The following is a 19,876-nucleotide window of genomic DNA, read 5'->3' as shown; positions in this document are numbered from 1 at the left end:
CCTGGCAATCCCTCAGGCACTCACCCTCCTTTCTCCATTCACGTCCCTGCCACAGGGGGTCTTTGCATGCAGCTCTCCACATCTGAGCCCCTGGGGAAGCCCAAGATCCACCTGCCCCATACAGAGCAGGAGGGGGCACCAGACGTGGGGAGGAAGCACTGCTCACCTTCGGCCTCCGCCTCACTGCGCTCCTGCTGCTGGAACTGGGCCAGCAGGATCCGTGCTCGGCGCTCCAGGTCCGAGCCAGGGATGTTATGGCGTACATAGGAGATGAGCTGCTTGAGGCAGGCATAGTCAGGGGGCTTCCGGAAGTCCTCTGAGTACTGATCCAGCCAGGCACCCAGGATGGAGGAGATGGTGCTGGGGGAGCACACAGAGAGGCAAGCATGAGTGCCAGGGATGCATGAAGCAGCCACACACAAGTAGGCAGACCCAGCCTCTGCAAGCCCGCATGCGTTGATATCCCATCCACTCTCCACCATGGGTACAATCACCCTGTGAAACTTGCTGCTGCAGGGCATGGCAGCAGCAAACAGCTCAGCCAGTTTCAAGAAAGGGGAAGGAACGTGACCTAGACACATGCGAATAGGGCAGGAGGCTCGAAGCCGACTCCTAGCTGCTTCTGGGGACCCGCCCAATCCAGAACCATGTCTAAGCATTGACCAGGCTCAGCTCAGGGCCATCCTGCCTACACACCCAATCCCACTGCAGAGGTCAAGACCTAGCACATGCCTGGATTTGTCACCTGGGGAAGGCTGCACCTGCCCTGGCCCAGCTCCCCAAAGACACTCCAGGAGCAGCCTGGGTGGAGTGGTAGCAGATACACTCACTTTTTCAGCTCCAGCCGCTCATCTACAGCATGTCTGGCATGGTCCCCGTTGGCCTGCGGGTGGAGTTTGCCATACCTGGAGGGGCACGACAGAGCAGTTCAAGCTACATCCTTGCTTTGTGCACACACTCCTTGGCAGCCCTCTCTCAGACATCAAAGCCTAAAGCAACAGCCCCGGGGGGCAGAAAGCAATTGTCCCTCCCAGCATTAACCTATGTACAACTGACCAGACTCATTATGAGAGCAGGGCCATGACCAGATGCAGGAAAGCAGACGGACAGCACCTGGTTCACTCTGGGGCTGCCTTGTGGTATCTCCATACTGGGCAAAGCTGGCTAGCCATTGGGAAGTGGGGAGGGTAAGGAGGACCGTGTAGAGCAGAGCCTGGCTGCAATCCCCGCTATGCACTAAGAGCCTCCTCGTCCACAAGGCCTGCGCTCCCCCACCCACCACCACTCGGATTCCAGGCATAGCACAATGCCGAGACAATCCCTAGGACAGCCAGAACCTCCCGAAGCACAAAAGCGAGACATGTGCTCCCTGGTATGCGCTCCCACAAACACTGCCCCATTGTTCGGAGGCCCAGCAAATGCACTGGGGAGGCACGAGGAGATAGAGAAGTGGAGGAGAGTTGGAGGGGGAGGTGTGGGCCAGATGCTCCAGCTGCAGAGCGAAGGGGGATTTGCTAAAGGGCTCAAGGCATAGAAGCCAAAGTCTTCGAGCTCATAGGGGCTGGCCCTACCCTTATTTCCCATTATATGCATTATGCTCCATCTCCCCATGGCACAGAAGGACCGGCTGCAGCAAGGCTGGCAGAAGGGAGGGTTCTGGGACATGTGGGACTGCAGAGGTGCCTTCCCTATTGGAGATGTCAGCCTCTGCCTTGCTCGGAGATGGGACCACGTGGGCCAGTCCAGCACTGCAGAAGCCCTCCCTACCCCACCAGCAAGCAGCCTGCTCGCTTGGGCTACATGTGAGGAGTCAGCCCAGCCACCCTGAGGAAGTCTGGAGGCTGGATAGGGGCACAAGGAACCCCCACAGGGGATGTGGGAGGGCGAATTCTGGTCCGAGGTGGGAGTGACCCAGTGACAGCCATGACAGGGCTAGAAGGGAAGAGAGGATGTAGATCCTTTTAGAAAAACACATGCACTGTTCATGAGAACTTGAGGATGGGTAGGGTACCGACCCCCTGGCATGCCCCCAGCCCCTCAAGGCGCATCAGAGGTGAGGGGCAACATCACCTGTTGAGCAGCAGGTCCAGCACTTGCTTGGTGGTGGCAAAGGCCCGGTAAGTGCACAAGAAGATGGTAACGTAGGTGGAGTCATTGCCTTTGAAGGCTGAAACCAGATACTCCACCAGCTTCTCCAGGGTCCCGGCTTTTATGGTCCGCACCTTACACGTCTCATAGAGGTTTAAGGCCGATTCGTTCTCGAACTGCAAAGTGGGGAGGGAGAGACATGTCAGGCTGGGGGCGAGACAGAGCAATGCAAGCAGAGGCCAGGAGCACTGTTGTCCAGAGGGACACACACATGGAGTTTCAACAGGACAGCTCCCCTGCAAGTCCCAGGGCACTTCCCGCTAAAGCTGGTGTCCCAAGCATGGCATCATGGGGCTGGGGGATAGCCCAGCTGCCCAGCATTGTTCCTAGAGATGTCACTCCCAAGCAGGAGGCTGGAAGACCCTTTGCAGCCGCCGCAAGGCTGTTGAGAACCTGCCCCTACATGCATCTGCATGAGGAGCTGCACTTTTGCCTTACCCTGGGCAGGGCTCCTCTCCGGGGGACAAAGTCAGCCCCCAGGCAGGACCAGGGAATTCTTGGCTCTCAGCCCCATGCTCTATTGATAGAGCCATTTGTGACTAAATGCAGCTTGTTCAACATGCCCGTGGCAACCCTCACTCTCTGCCCCTGGGTCCCCACTGCCCCTGCACTCAGAGGGCTGCCATACTGCAGCTCCCCAGCTCACCCCCCAGGCTTGGCTCAGACCCACCCAGCACAAGTGTTTACTGACTCCAGGAAGCAGAGAAAAGTTGCAGAAAAGGAAAGAAATAAAAAGGAGGGGGAAGAAAAATAGAGTGCAGGAAGCCCAATGACCACTGCACGGCCCCTCTTCCCTTCCAGTCACTGCAAACCCCAAAGCTCCCACATCTCCCACATCAGCCAGACACGTCCCTCCTTGGGCAGTTGGGAAAACCAGGCGTGGAGCCATCAGAGCTCTGGGATGCTTCGCTCTGCTGCACTCCTTGCCTGTCCAGGCAGACACGGGAACGCGATGGAGTCAGACAGCCGGAAAACTCATCCCCGATATTGCATTCCTGTGGGCTGGCCGCCCACCTCCGCCTCTCACCCCAGGCCTGCCCTGCTGTTTCCAGCACAGCAGAAGAGGCTTTGCTGAGGGCTCTACGAGGCTGAAGGTAAAAGGGTCTTACTCCCTCTGAGATGGGGAGAAGGGGCAGCCTTAACTCTACCCTTTCTAGGGAACAGAAAGGGCCAAGGCTCGAGGAATACTCAGCAGCTTTGTGTCCCATGGAAACGGGGGAATCCAGCACCTCCCAGGAGACCCCTGCTCCACCCCAGTCTGCTTTCCATTCTCTTCCGGCTTTGCAAGAAAGAGGAATTCCTCTCCTTTCACCCCACAGCCTAGGGCCGGCACTCTCTCCCTTCCTGCTACAGCCTGGGGTCAGGTCAGGATCAGGAGCCCTGCAGAAGAACCCAGCATAGGGACGCTCCCTCATAGATGGCTCAAGGAAGGAGCGGGTGGGCTGAGCACCCAGGCATGGTGTATTGAGCCCGCCTGTCCGGGCCCCCAAACCCCAGGGCTATTCTCCCCCTGCACTGGCTAGTGTGGGACACCTCTGCCTCCAGCAGCCACATTCCCAAGTCAAGCTCCCACCGCACACCCTATGACCCAGGCCACACAACACAGTGAGAGAGGCCACAGAGTGATGGTTACAGGCTAAGCAATGGCAACATCTTTTCCAGCTGCCACAGGCAGCAGAATCGCTCCAGGAGAGCTCAGTGGGGAGGGCTGTGGGGGAAAAAAGCAATGGGAAGTTTGGCCCAGTGCCCCCACCCTGCTTACCCCCAGCCATCGCTGCCCCTTGTTGGCTGTGTGATGGAGCTGCACCTTCCGGAGCGATATGCTGTAGATCACGCCGTCTTCCTGCTCTTCCCCAATCTCCTGCGTGGAGCTCTGCAATGCAGGGAAACAAGCAGAGAGTCATTTCCATGAAGCAGGGGAGGGGGCACCCAGCTCCGCTCTTGTCCCCAGAGAGGAAGTGGCTAGGGCTCAGAGAGGTGACAGGGTTTGCATATTTACAGGTACATACACAAATCAGATGACATCATTCCTCGTGGGTGGGTGGGTGGACACCGTGCAGTGAGGAAGCTCTTCTCAACAGGAACCACTCCCCCTTATCAGTGCACACCACAACACCCCACAGCAGCACAGGGCGGTGCCAGGACAGCCAGCCCACTCCCAACTGCTCTACCTCCCTCAGCCTTGTCCAAACGCACACTGTGCATCAGCCAGAGATGGGGGGGCAAGTGCCTGAAACCCTGCATTCAACCTCTTTGGAAAGCCTGGCCCCACAGCACTGCAACTCCCACACTGAGCTTCGGTGCTCAGCCACTTTGTATGCCAGGCCCAGCTATGCAGAAGGAGCTGACGTTCAGAGCAAGGACCCCACACGCAGCAGCTAATGCTTGCTCTGCTGGCAGCCAGGAAGGCAGGGCTCCCCGGTGGGTTTTACCCAGGGATCTGGAGCTGACAGCTGGCACAACGTGGACTCGTTCCACCCACTATAGCACCCACTCCCACTCTCTCCTGAGGCCCTGCCCTCTCCGGGGGTGGCACCACAATCCCAAGTCCCTTTGGCAATCTGCACTCCAAGGATCACACACAACGAATACGGCCATTGTTATCTCACTGCTCGACAGTGTCATCATTGCTTACGTAACACATAACAGCAGCGAAACCGAGCCACGGGCCAGCCCGGGACAGCAACTTGGATCAGGTAATGTGCTCAAGAGGCTGACTCAGTTTGGGAAGCTCGGAGACAGAGAGAGCCCAGAAAATGGCCAGTGGGTGTGACGGCCCTGGATACAAAAAGTGCAAGGAAAGCTCCCAGAGGAGGGGACTGATTTAGTTGCGATGGGTCACAGGGGGAGGCAGTGAATGCACTATACTTCTGACAGATTCACGTCACGGGGTCTGGCATAACTCACTCCTGTGCCCATCACCACAGCATATAGGCATCTATGTGCCAATACCAGTTTCTCTCTCTAGCAGCAGCTACAGAGCTCAAAAGCACTCCGCAAGCATGACTGCAGTTCCACGCACGACATAAAACCTACCCTGTGCTATTATCCTCATCCACACAAATGGGAAAAACTGCCCTTTGTTTTTCAGTGCCCAGACATTTGGGGCACCTAACTAGGGTTCCTGGGCCTGGTGTTGAGGTGCAGCGCACTCACAGCTCCAACTGAGGTGCAGAGGAACCACAGATGTTTCTAAAAGTCAAGCTTCAGTTTGTTCAAGCTGAACACCCCAAATCAGAGGGCACGTCGGCCTGGTTACGGCACGGCTGGGAGTCGACCCGCCTTGTCCACGTTCCAAGTCTTCATGCAGGAGGCCATCTCCTCCCGCAAAGAGAAGCTTTCGCGCTTGGGGTTTGGGAGTTTTGACTATTGGGTGCTGTATGTGCTTGTCCAAACTGCCTCTGTCTGGCAAAGTTGGCACAAGTGCCAGGCAATGACGCTGCAGATCAGCAATGGTAAGTCAGGACCACTCCCCACGGCAACTCCTCAGCTACAGCCGTGCTCCACCATTTGCTGAGTCAAAGGCTCCCTCTAAGAGGATTAATCCAGATCCTCTTAAGCCCTGGGGGCTCTAGCCTTTCCTCTGCACCAAAAAAGCAAACCATGTTGGCACAGCACACACTAACCCCACGCTCACCGTATGGAGGCGACGCCTGACAGCAGGACCCAGTTGAGCCTGCTAGCTTAGAGACGGTGAGATGCCGCACGTGGGGTCTTGGAGATTCTCTCCAGGCAACCGATGGCTTTTCCCTTCAAAGTGCAGCTATGTTTCTGAGATGGAGGAAACGACTAGGAGAAACTGTGGCTGGTAAGAGCCCTCCAAGGGGCAACTCCAGAGATGGGACTGGCCTAGTGAGACACTGCAGCTGGGTTCGTAGCCTGGCTAGCATGTGGGTGTGCACGTGCAAGCACACGTGCACACAGTTCCTGCACACTACCCTGGGGACTCCTTGCTCCCTTGTTTATCTAACCCGGGCCAGCTGCTCGCCTTCGTGCCTTCTGCAGGGGATACACACACCTGAGGCGACGCCAGGGTCAAGCACGTGCTAAGCAAACAGGCTGGCCCCAGCCCTCTGGGCAGCTGCCAGCTCCAGCAGCAGCCTGCGAGGCGCTCTTGGCCTGGATCCCAGCTGCCAGCTGGGACGCTGGGCGAGTCAGAAAGCTCCGAGAACCTGTTGCCCAGGAGAAGGAGATACCTTGTGCTGCTACAGAAACCAAAGCAGCAGGGAGGAAAGCCTGGCAGGACTGTTCTCCACGGGAGCAGGCCCCCACGTGGGAGCTTGCCCTCCTACTCAGACATACACCCATCCCAGCTGAGCAACGAATGCTGCCTGGTTTTGACCCAAACCCCGGGTTGGGGATGAAATGGCACTAGCGTTTCCAACCAGAGGCCAAGGTGGCCCGCAACCAACTTCACAGCCCCTCCCAGAGTAGCTACTGGGACTGAAGCTATGCAGGCAGCAAGCAGAAGAGGAGGATCCTGGTGGAGTCCAGATGCGGCAAAGCCACAGGTCTCAGGGAGACAGAGATGAGATGAGCACACCCAGTTCTCAGCCAGATCAAGTTCCCACCTCGCCCCACCCTTCAGTTCAGGAAAAAGTGTCACCTGTGCCAGGCTTGTACATGCAAACTCCATGCCACTGGCTTTACTGGGACACACGAGGGTAAGCCAGGAGGAGATAACACCCCTGAAGGATACATGCCTGTGGTCACCATGGTCTCCCCACTAGCCTGTATGTGGCTTTAGCACATCTGCAGAGGGACACGGCTGAATTGGGCCAGCACAGACAAGCACGTGCCCAAGTCTGGAGCCAGCTTTCTTCCAACTGATCTAACAGCGCTGAGACCAAAGCTCTGGACGGTCGTCTTGAGAACTGAAAAGGTATTACTAACCATCCCCCCTTGCCACCTGCCCTTGCTTCTCCCCACCCCATCACAGTCCTCGGGGGGCATTCAATACATCAGCCCCTTGAAGGGGAAAGTGAGCCATTGTGATGCTCAGTCGGGAGCACAGCAGACAGCTTCCACTAACAAAGACTTAAAAACCTCTGCTGGGGGAGCAGGGGTGTCTGCCTATGCACCGGGGTCCTTCACTTCAATCCGCCCCTAATGGCACGGGAATTCCTTAGAGATCTGTCCAAGTAGGGGGATGTGAGGAGGGTTTCTCCCTTCATTGTACCTTCAACCTGTCCATATTCAAAGCTTAAGTTAAACAGGAAGATGCTCCTATTCTGGAGGAGCTGTTCCTGAAAAGCTCCTCAAACACACAAGCCATGAGTTGAGGGTCAGCGGGGCAGGGATGGGAAGCACCGGCAATGGAAGAGACCGACTCTGCACTCACGTAAAGGTTAGGTTTCTATTCTGCTGTGCTGCGGGGGCTGACGTGGGCCCTTAGACCCAGGCTACCTAAAGGGAGCTCCTTCCCAAGGTTTCAAAAGCTGTTCCAACCTGATTACCTTATCCAAAGCTGTGTGTTTTATTGCCATGAAACACGTGTCCTATAATCACTTCCCAACATGCAGTTTTGCCATCAAATGGAAGGCCTGGACTATCTAGGCCCATGTCCTCCCCCAGACAGATAACACCAGGAATTGCTGAGGAAACAACCCCACCCCAGAAGGAAACTATCCAACTGCACCATGATGGGGTGGGGAAACGATCATTATGTGCAGCATTTTACATGGATTCCTGTGTAGCCGCTATGATCCCAGCTTCAGAGTGCATCTCGCTACACCAATTCAGGCCTGGCGTTAACTGAGTTACTCCACTTTTATGGCCTGATCCCCTGAGAGGCTGAGTAGCTCCCAGCACAAGAAAACAAGAGCTGGAGGTGCTCTGTACCTCTTTGGATCCGGCCCACAGCATAACTCGGGACTGCAAAGTGACAATGCAGAAATCTGAATGATCAGTAGGAATGAATGAAACAACCCCACACACAAAGCGTCACACCAGCAAGTACAGACTTTCCACTGCTTGATCCGTGAATCACGTGCAGCACCACCGCGCAGCTGGAATGGAAAGTACTGGAGCGGTTTTGCAATGGGTACAGTTCTTGCAGTTGGTGTCACATGCAGAGGGAATGCCCTGCTTTGCTGCTCAGATGACCAAACTCCATTTCCTTCCTACTTCCAAGACTGTAAGATTCATTCACTCATTCATCCTTTTTTTGCTGACCTATACAATACTCACAAGTTCTCTGTTCGCAGATCACGCACAAAGAGTACAGATTTCCAGCAGGTTTACACCAAACACTCTAGGAGTTGCTAGGGTTGGGTCTTTTTCAAATTTGCTTATTCTTGGCATTAACTTTCTCGTTATTTCCCTTTTATCCCCCTGCTGATTGTGCGTTTTATACGTGTTAGTCAAAAAAAAAAATTACGGAAGCAAAAACAAGCAGAGACATAGAGAAGCTAAGGCCCCACTCTGACACTTGCAGCACTATTTCTCCATGGAGGTTTCCGTCCCTCCCCTGTAGCAGGTAGGGGACAGGAGGCTGGACCGCGAGAAGAAAGCATCAGCCATCAAAATAGGTTGCTAAGAGCCACGAACCTCCAAAAATATATCCCAGTACTCCTACAACCTCTTCCCCAGGTAGCCGTGAATTTGGAGCGTCTCAAATGTTTTGACACTTTCTGCTTGAACATGGCAGCTCCAAGTGACCTCAAATGGAAGAGCTCAGCGTTTGGGAAAATAAACCCGCGGTGCCTCAAGAGGACAACCAGAGGTGCTTGGTCACAGCACGTCTAAGTTTAGCATGTGATCCTCTGCTCTAATCACTGCAGGGTCTCAGATTTTGGGGCAGGCAGAAACCAACATTTGCTTAATGAGGAGGGGGGTTAAAGGGCTTTAAGAAATGGCCACTGCTCAGGAGCGTGTAGCCAGGGCTATAACAATGATAGCAGAAACACCATCCTTCCCTTCTTCTTCAAATGAAGCTTCAAAAATATTTCCCACTTCTACAATTCCAGTGGAAACAGTTTAAAAGCAAGCGCTTTCCTGCAATTTTGGCAACCAAGAGATTGCAACAGGATGGAAAACCGTGAAACTGCCTGAAGAGCAAAAGTGAAACTTTGTGCCTGAACTAGAGAAAGATTTAAAAGAAATCCCAAAGCTTGAGCCAAGACACAGTGTTGGGCAATCTGGGTTTTTCGTACCAGTCTGCAAGGAATCACCAACCGTGGCATTTGAACAGCTAAAGAGGAAGTATAGTATTTAACCATGTGCATGACAGGGATGTTGTACATTAGGTACAACCAATTAAACAGACTCTCAGGGCTTAAGAGCTCCGCTTTCATGATCATCAGTTATCATGGTATGCTCAGTAAGTACCAACACAGAAAAGGTATTACCCTGCAACACGCGCAGAGGAGATGGCGGGGCGGTCTTCACCAATGCATCCTAGTCACGGGTTGTTTTAAATATGAAGGTTTTGCATTTCTCTAACACCTTCCGGATGCGGAATTCAAAGTGATTTACAAGCTTCACTGAACCGAGCCTAGCACCACTCCCCAGGAGACAGCATCATCCATTTTTGAGATGGGCAGTGTCACTACCGTGCCAGGGTATTTTTGGATCTGTAATTCCCAGCAAGGGACGATGCAACGGTTCAGGCTGCCGCACTAAGAGCAGGTGTGTTCGCTGCTGGGCTCTAGGAACGCAGGGCTGGAAGGGGCTACCCTGGGCGTAGTCACTAGGATCACAGGCAGCTACATCACAGATGTTACGTCCAGAGAGGTCCTTAAGAGCATCTCATCATCACCACACCACAAGCCACAAAGCAACCCCTTGCGGTGCAAAAGCAACCAAAGGCCTCAAATGCCATGCTGTACCCCAAGAAAGGTGTACCCCAACGGTGCCACAAGTGCCCAGGTCCCCGGCAACGGCAGGGATTTTGTTAGGTGCATTCAATCCTGTGCGTAGCTCCCCTTGCACCACTGGCATCAATGGGCAATAGATGGCTTGAACATTAGGGGAGGCAAGGACAGACTGATCCCAAGAGCACGACAGTCAGCTGGAGTTTTCCAACTGAGCAGGATGTGCAGTCAGGCTCTGAGTGACCTGCCCAAAGAAGAAAATCAGGGAACAGAATTGGGATTCCTGAATTTTCAGTTCCCTGAAACACTGCTGGTTCATCAGTCACCTGGAAGAGTCCTTCCACGAAACCAGAGCTTCTCCACTAGAAGAAGCATGCTCCCCCCCATGCCCACTTCCCGCAGGGCACATGCAGATCGCAGATCCCGAAACTCGCTCACTCCAGCAAAATGTCAAGTTTGTTGGAACGAACTGTAGTAACTCTGTGGCTTCTTACATAAGCCAAACTGTGACACTGTGTAGAAGGAAACAGAGTGCCCCCCTCCTCTCGCTGCTAAGAGGAAAACAGCTTGGTTCTGTGACTTAAAAGACAAAAAACCACAAAAGCAGAAGTTCCCCGTTCTTCCAAAATAAGAACAAGCAGCACAGCACCATTTGACGGGGGATTTCCATGCAGAACCCAGCAGGGCAGCACAGTTTCCTTTTCCTGATTAAAAAACCCCCAAGAACCCTGGCACCAGGGTCCTGATAAAGAACACAATCCCAAACCCTTCACAATCCCTGACGGGCAATTTCCTCTCCATTGCCATGCTCAGGAACGTGACTACGGTGCTCTGCAGAACAGCCCCGGGTAGCTAGGGCAAAGGCCTCCAGTATCAACACTGGCCAGGTCCAAGTTGGGCTAGAGTGCACTGTGGTAGACAATCAGGACTTATAGTAGAAATGATATCCTCCATTAGACCAACAAGATTTTTTCAAAAAAATTACTTTAATCTCTTTAACTGTGGTAGACAAGGATTGCACATTGCTAGTAATGCAAGACCCTCTTCTTTCTTAGGTCCCCACAAGGCAGCCAGCATGGGTCATCTGGATTAGCTGAGCACACGGCTGTTTCCCCTTCCCAGCAAGTCCCACCAGAGGAGTCCCAGTGGAGCCATGTTGGCCCCAGAGGCCCAGCTGCTACCTAATCACCTACAACAGCAATTCAATGTATGGGGACCAGCAGCCAGGCCCGATGCACAGCAGTTCTCATCTCCCCTGTCCCACCTCTGTGAGCATCTGGCCCTCAATCCCGCTCCTGCCAGCATGGCAGGGAAAGGAAACAGTGCCTGGACTCTGTATGGCACCGAGAGAGGCTGTGGCCAGCAGGCCCTGACGAATGCTGAAAGGCTGTAACACAACCTCAGCTCCATCCTGACCTCTTTGTTAATGCCAAGCAAGCCCCTTGATGGCCCCTGTAACCAGGCTGGAGTAGTTCTTGAAAGGTGAAATGGTTTCAGGAGCAATGCTGCATGCTTCTCACTCCCACCAAAGCCAAGGAGGAATGGGCACAAGGTCTGTGATGTGGGAGGTGCGTTTCTGCAGCACCCGGCGCACTGCGTGCAGCCCCTGGACACTACAACCTAGAGAGCAAAGTGCCTGTGCATTGGAACAATAGCGCCAGGAAGTCTAACAGATGGACGTATATTCTTCCAGCTCCGCAAGTCTCTGCCTTCCTTCCTTCCTGCCCCCGAGCCATTCCAGCCAAGGAGCAATTCTGAAGTCCCATTAAAAATAACTACAAAAGGGCAACAGGAAAGCATGGAACAGAGGCCAAAAGCTGAACTGAAATGGACTGGGGAAAGGGAGAAGCGTTTTCATTAGGAGAAACCAAGGCCACAAGTTGCTGTAGCCCCATACTGCCCTGCCACTTGCTTGGCTCTGCAGGTCAGGATTTCCTGACCCACTTCATGCTTATTTTGTTTGAAGCATGACAAAGCTGCAGCCAGTGGGCCCAAAGGGGACAGCAGTAACTAACCCAAGCTCCTGCAGTTCCCCATCACCTCTCACACAAAGACTGTAACAAGAAACCCTGCCTTAGGGCTATGAGTCTCATCAGCTGGCTGGTTGACCTTGGAGCCAGGAGACCTGGGTTCTGCTCACACCTGAAGCATGACCTGGGGCAAGTCACTTCCCCTTTGTGTGCCTCAGTTTCCCCTCTACCCCGTATCTGTATTCAGGTTGCCAGTTCTTTGCAACCAGAACTGTGCTGTCCTTGCAATTTATGATAGAAGTTGGTAAGCTGATCGACTGACTGGTCAAATATTGTCAATTGACTGCATATTTTTGACCGGTCAAAGATTATAGGAATTTTACCAAAAAAATCTACATTTTTTGTAGTTTTCCTGACAGAAAAATGCTTTTTTATTGTTTTTTGACACATTCAAGGGAAAAAATGCACTTTTTCTGAGTATTATTTGGACCTATTGGCAATTTATTTATTTATTTTACAATTTTTGACAGATATTCCACCTGCCAATTGACTGGACTTTATTTGGCCTCAGATATAACATAGGAGCTCTGAGCCCTAGATGACGATGAGACCCATATGTGAGCAGATCACCCTGCCTCTGCCTACAATGAGATTCTTACACTTTCCCACCAAGCATCTAGTCCTGGGCACTGTCCAAAACAGGACACAAGACTGGATGGATCTTGCACCTGGTCCAGTCTGGCTGACGGGACAGGAAGCAACATCACAAACATCTGTATCGCTCCTCATTGCTTTGGCACAGGAGAAACTTGTGGCTCCAGGGTCTGTTACAAAGGAATCTCCTGATTCACACGAAGTGAGGCAGTGACTGGAGCGGGGATTAGGAATTAAGCCTCTTAGTTCCAGACATGAGACAGAGCAGGGAGCCTGAATTCTTCCCCGATTTCATTTGGTTTTCCTTCTGAAGAGGTGCAAAATCATGCCCGCACACACATAGCACCTTTGAGCTGGAGATGACAGGCCTCCTTTTCAAAGATGCTCGGCTCCCACAGAGTCCTCAACGACTTTTGCAGCACTTGTGCACGCCAGCGCTCCTTCACCACTGCACCCTGCACAAACCAGGCTCACGAGATGCTGCAGAAGTAGGAGTCCTTTCATGCTTTCTTCAGGCAGGCTGACATGCCGGCACATGTGCTTTTTTCACATTGCTGAAGTTTGGAAAAAAAACTGAACACGGCATGTTTTTGTTCCCTTCAAAGCTCCTGGTCCAAAGGATCCAGCCAACACAGCAATTTCCCTAGCTGAGCCTCCCATTCTTAACTTAAAGCATGCATTTCCAGAGACCACATATAGATGCAACCTTGCTCAGTGAGGCCACCCACACAAACACGGGCTGGCGTACGGGGCACAGCCGGCCTCCGGTTTAGAGCAGTTCTACCACTGTGAGCTCACCTAGCACCCACACAGTCATTACACGAAAAAAAAAAAATTGTTTCCTGGCATCAGATGAAACTGAGAATGAGCAGCTGATAGTAAATCACTCCAGCTGAAGGGAATTCCAGTGCAGATCTGATTCCCCTAACTCAGGGGACAAATACTGTGGATGGAGAGAGACAGCTGCCTATACACGACAGTGGTGGAAGCATGAGAAATTCCTTAATTTTGTTAGAACTCTGATGGCTTCTCCGTTTTCCTCCAGTCATGCCCTGGTTTGCTATTTCCATTACATCCATTGTGGGTTTGGGGCAAAAAACAAAAGAAAAACCCAGCAATGACTTCCAATGTCAAGCCCGGAGCTACCCGAGGTGCTGAGAATCTCTATTTGCAGCTGTGTCGGCCAAAACCAGAACCACTTATCTGTTCCCCATCCCTCTGCCAGGCTTGGAAAGTGGCTTATTATTAAATAGGAACCAGGTCCTAATTACTCCTGGGTTAGAGAGGAGGCAAAAGGCTGAGCTTGCACAACCAACCTGACAAGGGATTTCTGTTTCTCCTTGCATAACCCAGCCCCACCCTGTGGTTTTTCTCATCTCTAAAATTAACTCCAATGGCCAAGAGGATAAGAGAGCTGGAGTTGAACCTGCATGGACAAGCTCTGCATTGAATATTGCTGAGGGGTGCAGCAGAAATGACTGCTTTTTTTTCCTATACTAGGGTCCTCCCCAAGGGCCTCTCATCATCCAGCGATCCATCGTGTAATAATACACGTTGTTCAAAAACATTGGAAGACAGAGCTCCTGCACCGGCGGGCTTGCCGCTGGAGAGTAAATGTTACTCTCAACAAATCTATTGATTGCATTAACCTGGATCGCTGTCAACTGGCCCCTTTGTACTCAATGTTATTTTTGGTGTGGTAGACAGAATAGTTCAGTCAGGATTTAGCTCTGACATGCCTCAAAATAACCTGCCAGAGGTTGCTATACATACACTTTCAGTTATGTTGTAGTACGCAGTGACCAATGCAAATCTAAATTACAGCAGAAATGGGACACAAATATTTGTCTCTAAGCAGGTTTAACCCTAGGCTCCATGTCTGGGCTGTAAGTACACCAACACGCACCAACCTATTAGTTAATCCACACTGAAGTCAAGTCTGAAAATTCACATTTAGAAACGGAACCAGCACCGACATTCTGCTTTATATCTCCTTCCCACCACTTCTGATCTACATGTCAATTCTGCCAACTGCAATGTTAATTAAAAATAAACTTAACTGCTCATTAGCTCCTTTTTTGAGGTCTAGCAAATACACACACACACACACACACACACACACACAGTGTACCTGCAGCTCTGGATTTGGGTGCGAGACACATGTTGAAGGAGCAGCTATTATACAGCGCCAACCAACTGGTCCAGAGTTGCACACACCAATGCCTACAGCCAGGAGAATGTCCCCTGCACAGAATGCTGCAGGGTGACATGTAAGGCTGGGTGTCTAATTCCCCAAGGGGACAGCGTAGTTGTAGGGGAGTTATAAGTGCAGCTGGCTTCACTGTCCTATTTGAGCTCTTAGAGCAGGAATGGCATGGGAACTTCCCTCCTCTCCTCCCAAAGGACTGGTGTTCACCCGCTCTGCACATGTCCTGACCTGTCTCCACAGGGGACATCCCTCCCCCTCTTCTCCATGCTCCATTGATATTCCATGGGAGCCCTGCACATACCATTCCAGAGCGGCCATTCAATGTAGCTCAACTAATCTGTAAATACCCATCTATTCAGTAATCCATCTGCTTTAGCTTGTAACTCATCAGCTGGCTGCAGTTCAAACAGTTTAACCATATGATTCTGAACTCACTTCTGTCCCACACAAACACACGGCCCCAACTCCACTGGATGCCTCGACTCCAGGCTTAGTTACCAAAGCTGCAGTGCACAACACGGCAGTGTCATCTCCAGGACTGGACTGGGCCCCTTGCTACCAACTGCAGCTGAGAAGTGCAAAAGAAGGAACCTCATGTTTAAATGCTGTCATTCCCAAGGCCTACGGGGTTATGCTGATGAACAGAGGGCCTCCAAGGGACTATGGCTCTGTCCGCTCACAACCTCACATCGGCTTATTGCAGCTACACTATCCACTCTTACTTCAGTTAATGAGCGGTTCGTGTGGCATCTGGATGTGCCTGGGGATGTCAGTAAGTTAGATGTCATTTCAGCCAATTGCTCTGCTCTACCCCAGAATAAGCTACTGTTAAATTGAAACAGAAGTGTCCCCATGTAGGTGTGCCCTGGCCTACGTAAATCAGCTGGTGACACTCCAGTGCAGACCATGGTTAAAAAAAATCTCACACCCTGACCTCCAAGGTCAATAGCCCCTCTTGGCTTCAGTCATATCCGAGTTCACTGTTTTCAAACATCTACTTCTTTGGGATGTCCCAGCTGAGACACCAACAGACTGATTTTTCAGAGATAACTGGGTGCATCTACACGTAGTTACTGCGCATTTAGTTCAATATTTCCTTAATGAAGTACTAAATAAATGTGCAGTAACTACAATTACTGGTGCACAGTTTTTTGGTGATGGTTACTGCGTAGTAGCCTAATAACACTGCATTGTAGCTTATTAGCATGGTTTTTGATCAGCATGCTACTGCGCAGTACAATCACTTACCCCGGGGATCTTTAAAAATACCCCGATCTTTAAAAAACATCATCTAACCCCAGTGGTCTGTCCTGCCCAAGTGCAGAGGGGCCGGACCTGATGATCTCACCAGCCCCTAACAGCTATGAATCTACGAATCTCAATTAGGCTACTGCGCAGTAAGCGTCTCATGTAGACGTGCCCACTGAGCACTCAAAAGTCCACCCAAAACTCAATGGGTGCTGACAGTGCTCAACACCTCGGGCACTGGGATGGGAATCCAAGCTGTCCTCTGAGTAGATGGGTCAGCCACAATGAGCAGGCAGTTTTGAAAATTTGGCATCTTCTGCTCTGCATCTCTTCTCTTGGCAAGAAGGACAATGGCAATGGGAGCTAGATCAGGGACACATGGTGTCTATTCGCACCCCTCTCCCAGGCAGCCGGTACAGATACCCTACAACACAGCACTACAGCACCAAACAGGATTTCCAAAGAAATACATCCCCTCTTCTCAGCTACCCCACGTGCCCTGGTGAGGAACAAGTGAATGGAGAGAACATTAGTTCCCAAATGCCAACCCCGCCCTGATCTGCATGGCACAGCAGGGGTCAATGCTCTCTGGTAACCCAACTCAAAGCTTCTACTGTATTCATTGAAGGCAAAGAGGGTCTCATTGTACAGTCTGGCCAATCACATGTCAACCTCCTCTCTCTTTTTGTCTATTAGGGTGACCCAGTAAACAGCTGAAGCAGAGAAAACGCAGGAATGGACTACTGAAGGGAGGGCTGCAGCCGCCATCACGGGCTGTTTGTGAAAAAAGGGAGAAATAAAATGAGAGCCTTTGTTCTGCAGCCACGCTCCCCGACCCCCACCCCAGGCACAGCTGATGTATGACTCCTCCATTTGTTGCCGATGTGCTTTCTGGGCCGTTCTGCATCGGGCAGGGAGTTTCAATCCCTAGCCTGTCTCACCCCAGCTGCTCCCTGCCTCCCCGTCCCCTGGACTCCCGATACCCAGCCCCAGCTATTGCCTACAGACTCCCGACTGCACAGATTTCGTGTCAGAGCTCTGGCCTGCAGTGTCTCCTTTGGCTCCACAGCTGTGAAATCTAGACACGCCTGGGGATGTCAATAAGCTAGAAATTTTCCTCTTGGGGCTCTTCCCTTGGGGGTGGATTCTGTGGTGGGAGAGAAGAGTTGGAGGGGAGGAAGTGTGACATCAGATACTTCTGTAATTCGGAAAATCTTACACAGTTGCTGGCATTACTTGTACGGTGCCAACGAGCCACAGGCACAGTGCAGTCCGGCAAACAGAGACAGAGCCAACAAGTTCACACCTGGGGCCTGAACCTGAGTTGTCACGTGAAGCTGGCCTTGATTTTGAGACGCAATGAGCTGCTGAAGATAAAAAGCATGGAAGTCTGTCAGCACCTTTGGGAGGGGGAGAACAAGCTACGCTCGTTCACATGCTAAAACACCCAGATCTGCACGATTGGACTCTAGCCCATCACACAATGGATCAGTGAGTCCGATCCTGCACGTGAAGGTCGTCAAGAACAACTCTGCTGAAACAGCCAGGAGCACCCAGGCAGCCAGCAGTGTATACAGGGTCAGGACATCAGACACCGTGGCTTGATGACTATCTCCTCTGCTGACTGCCCAAGCAGAGCCCCAGACCCGTCTGTGCTCCTCCACTTAGTCAGCGCCGCATGGACGAGCTCAGAGCCCTCCCAAGGGCTTGTGCTTTGCAAGCAGCACTGGGGAATGCTCTGTAACAGGCACTGAAGCCAAAATCCTAGGGTGAGGCAGCCTCTGTCTTCTTCCCCATACCATGCCAGCCCCTTTACAAAGCTATGCAGGAAGAGCCAGTGCCACCAGTGAAGGAGAGTTACCAGGTGCACATCACCAACACACGAGACGCAGGCATCCCCGGGGAAGGGTCTCCATTCTGGGATTCCAGCATGGGGCAAATCCCCATTAGCAACAGCGGACGGCCCATCAGGCACATTACCGAAGCACGTACAGCTCCCATTTTGTGGCAGGCAAAATGAGAACCACCAAGCAGAGCCTGCTCATACCTAGGGACAGCACTTTCATAAGCCAGTGCAGGCATGATGCTTGCTTAACTCGGCTGGCTCCTGCCATCCAGAACTCCTTCCAAGGTTGCACTATCAACTCTGCTTTCCCTCTCAGGTGCCCCATGCACCTGCTCAGGATTACGAGCTACCCGCTAGACGCACATCCCCTCAGCCTGAAATCCAGTTCACATTTCTACTAATGATCTGTTGAGGGGAAGACCACGAACTAGTTGGTTGTTGGGCTCTGCAGGTGACACCCATGAAGGTGTTGGTGCAAACGAGACAAAGGTGCCAACCTTCCACCCACTGCTCTTTTGGTTTCACGTAAACTGGATTCAAGAACCACTCTCTTGAATTGTTCCCTCCTCCAGGAGTGGAGCGCCCTTGATTTCAGGAAGGACCCAGGGGTGGACGTGCTTGACGCCCAGATCTGAAACCCAAAGATGTTCTGACATTTGGAGCCACTAGAGCTCAGCCCAGAAATATTCTGCTGCAAACGCCACGCTACCAAAGCTCACCCATCACCAACGCACTGGATCTGGTTGCAGCCCAGTCTGCAGAGCCGTCCAACTTCCGAGATGAATTCTGTGGCACAACGCAATGTGAACAAACACCTCATGGCACAAGTGTTTCGTTATGTCACCCCAGTAATAGCAACCCATAGCAATGCTCTGAGTCACTTCACAGCATAATCTGGGAGACAGGCCCGCACCTGCGTGAAAGCCAATCCCGGCAGAGGCAACCAAGACACGTGCCACTAAATGCCTATGTCTAGAGAAAACAATCCAACTCCAGAGTGCAGAATAGCAACAGGTGCCAATGCAGCCAGTGCATCATCCACCCAAAGGGGTCTAGCTGAGGGGCTGGGATACCAGGCAAGGGAGAAACAAAACCTTCAGCTTCCAAAAAGTGCAGCTTAGTAGAAACAACTCCAAAGAGACTTCTGCCACTGTTATAATGAGCCAAACTGGACGGAGAAGAAACCATCCTCAGCCCTGGTTTCAGTGACGTCCTCGGGTGGCACACGGTGAATAACTGGTGAACGATCCCGTCTGCTGTGTTGAACGCACACTTCACTACTGCAACTGTCATATCCTGCAAAGCCTCCACGTGCTGATTTCTCATTTACTTCAATGAGTGTCTGGCGTGTGGAGTCAGACGCCACGAGCAAAAAGCCAAAGGCACATTCCAAGCATCTTTGAGCATGGTAGGGGTTTGGATAAAAGGCACCGAGAGCCAAATCACCCAGGGATTCGTGGCCTGAGCTGAAGGGTGCAGCCTGGGACACAAACTTCCTCAACATCAATGGGTGATAGCTAGCTTCAGGGCCTGGTTTCTTTCCCGGTTCTAGCCCTGGCTCAACCCAAAGGCAATCAGTGCGGTTGAATCAATCTGGACAAAGCCAAAGGACGGCTTTTGTGTATGTGTTCCAGGAAGCAAATTCAGGTTAAAAAAACAAAACAAAACAAAACAACAAACACCAATCTTTTTAATACACTCAAAATGTCAGCTTCAGCAAGAAGGCCAGCGCTGATTCTCGGGTTTTGTGTCACCATGGAAACCTGATCACTGTAAAGAAAGAGGAAAACACTGAGTGGTTTTGCTCCGTCATATAGAAAGGCGTTGTGTGTTATGGGTAGGAAACACTTTAAACCCAGGTTTCCACAGGAGCACTCAGCTCAGCGGCTCTTTATTGAAATGCGGTTAAGTGAAAAAGAAGCAAAAAAAAGAAGCTAAAAATAACACCTTGGCATTCCCAGTTAGATAGCCACCAAATGACTTCCCT

At 51.9% G+C, this 19,876-nt stretch overlaps 1 protein-coding gene across 4 annotated transcripts in view; it reads right to left on the bottom strand.

Annotated features, from left to right (window-relative positions):
- RALGDS (ral guanine nucleotide dissociation stimulator) overlaps positions 1-19,876 on the bottom strand; it is a 99,159-nt gene that overhangs the window by 11,300 nt on the left and 67,983 nt on the right. For all 4 annotated transcript variants that reach the window (XM_090022045.1, XM_090022044.1, XM_090022042.1 and 1 more), the window contains exons 2-5: positions 3,911-4,021; positions 2,071-2,264; positions 831-905; positions 167-360 (exon numbers count right to left, since the gene is read on the bottom strand). In XM_090022045.1, coding sequence (XP_089878171.1) covers positions 167-360; positions 831-905; positions 2,071-2,264; positions 3,911-4,021 — 574 coding nt within the window. The remainder of the gene's footprint in view (positions 1-166; positions 361-830; positions 906-2,070; positions 2,265-3,910; positions 4,022-19,876) is intronic.

Source organism: Crocodylus siamensis, chromosome 11 (assembly GCF_052110815.1).
Source record: "Crocodylus siamensis isolate JL-2025a chromosome 11, ASM5211081v1, whole genome shotgun sequence".
NCBI classification, from domain to species: domain Eukaryota; kingdom Metazoa; phylum Chordata; order Crocodylia; family Crocodylidae; genus Crocodylus; species Crocodylus siamensis.
This window is presented reverse-complemented; position numbering and strand designations above follow the sequence as displayed.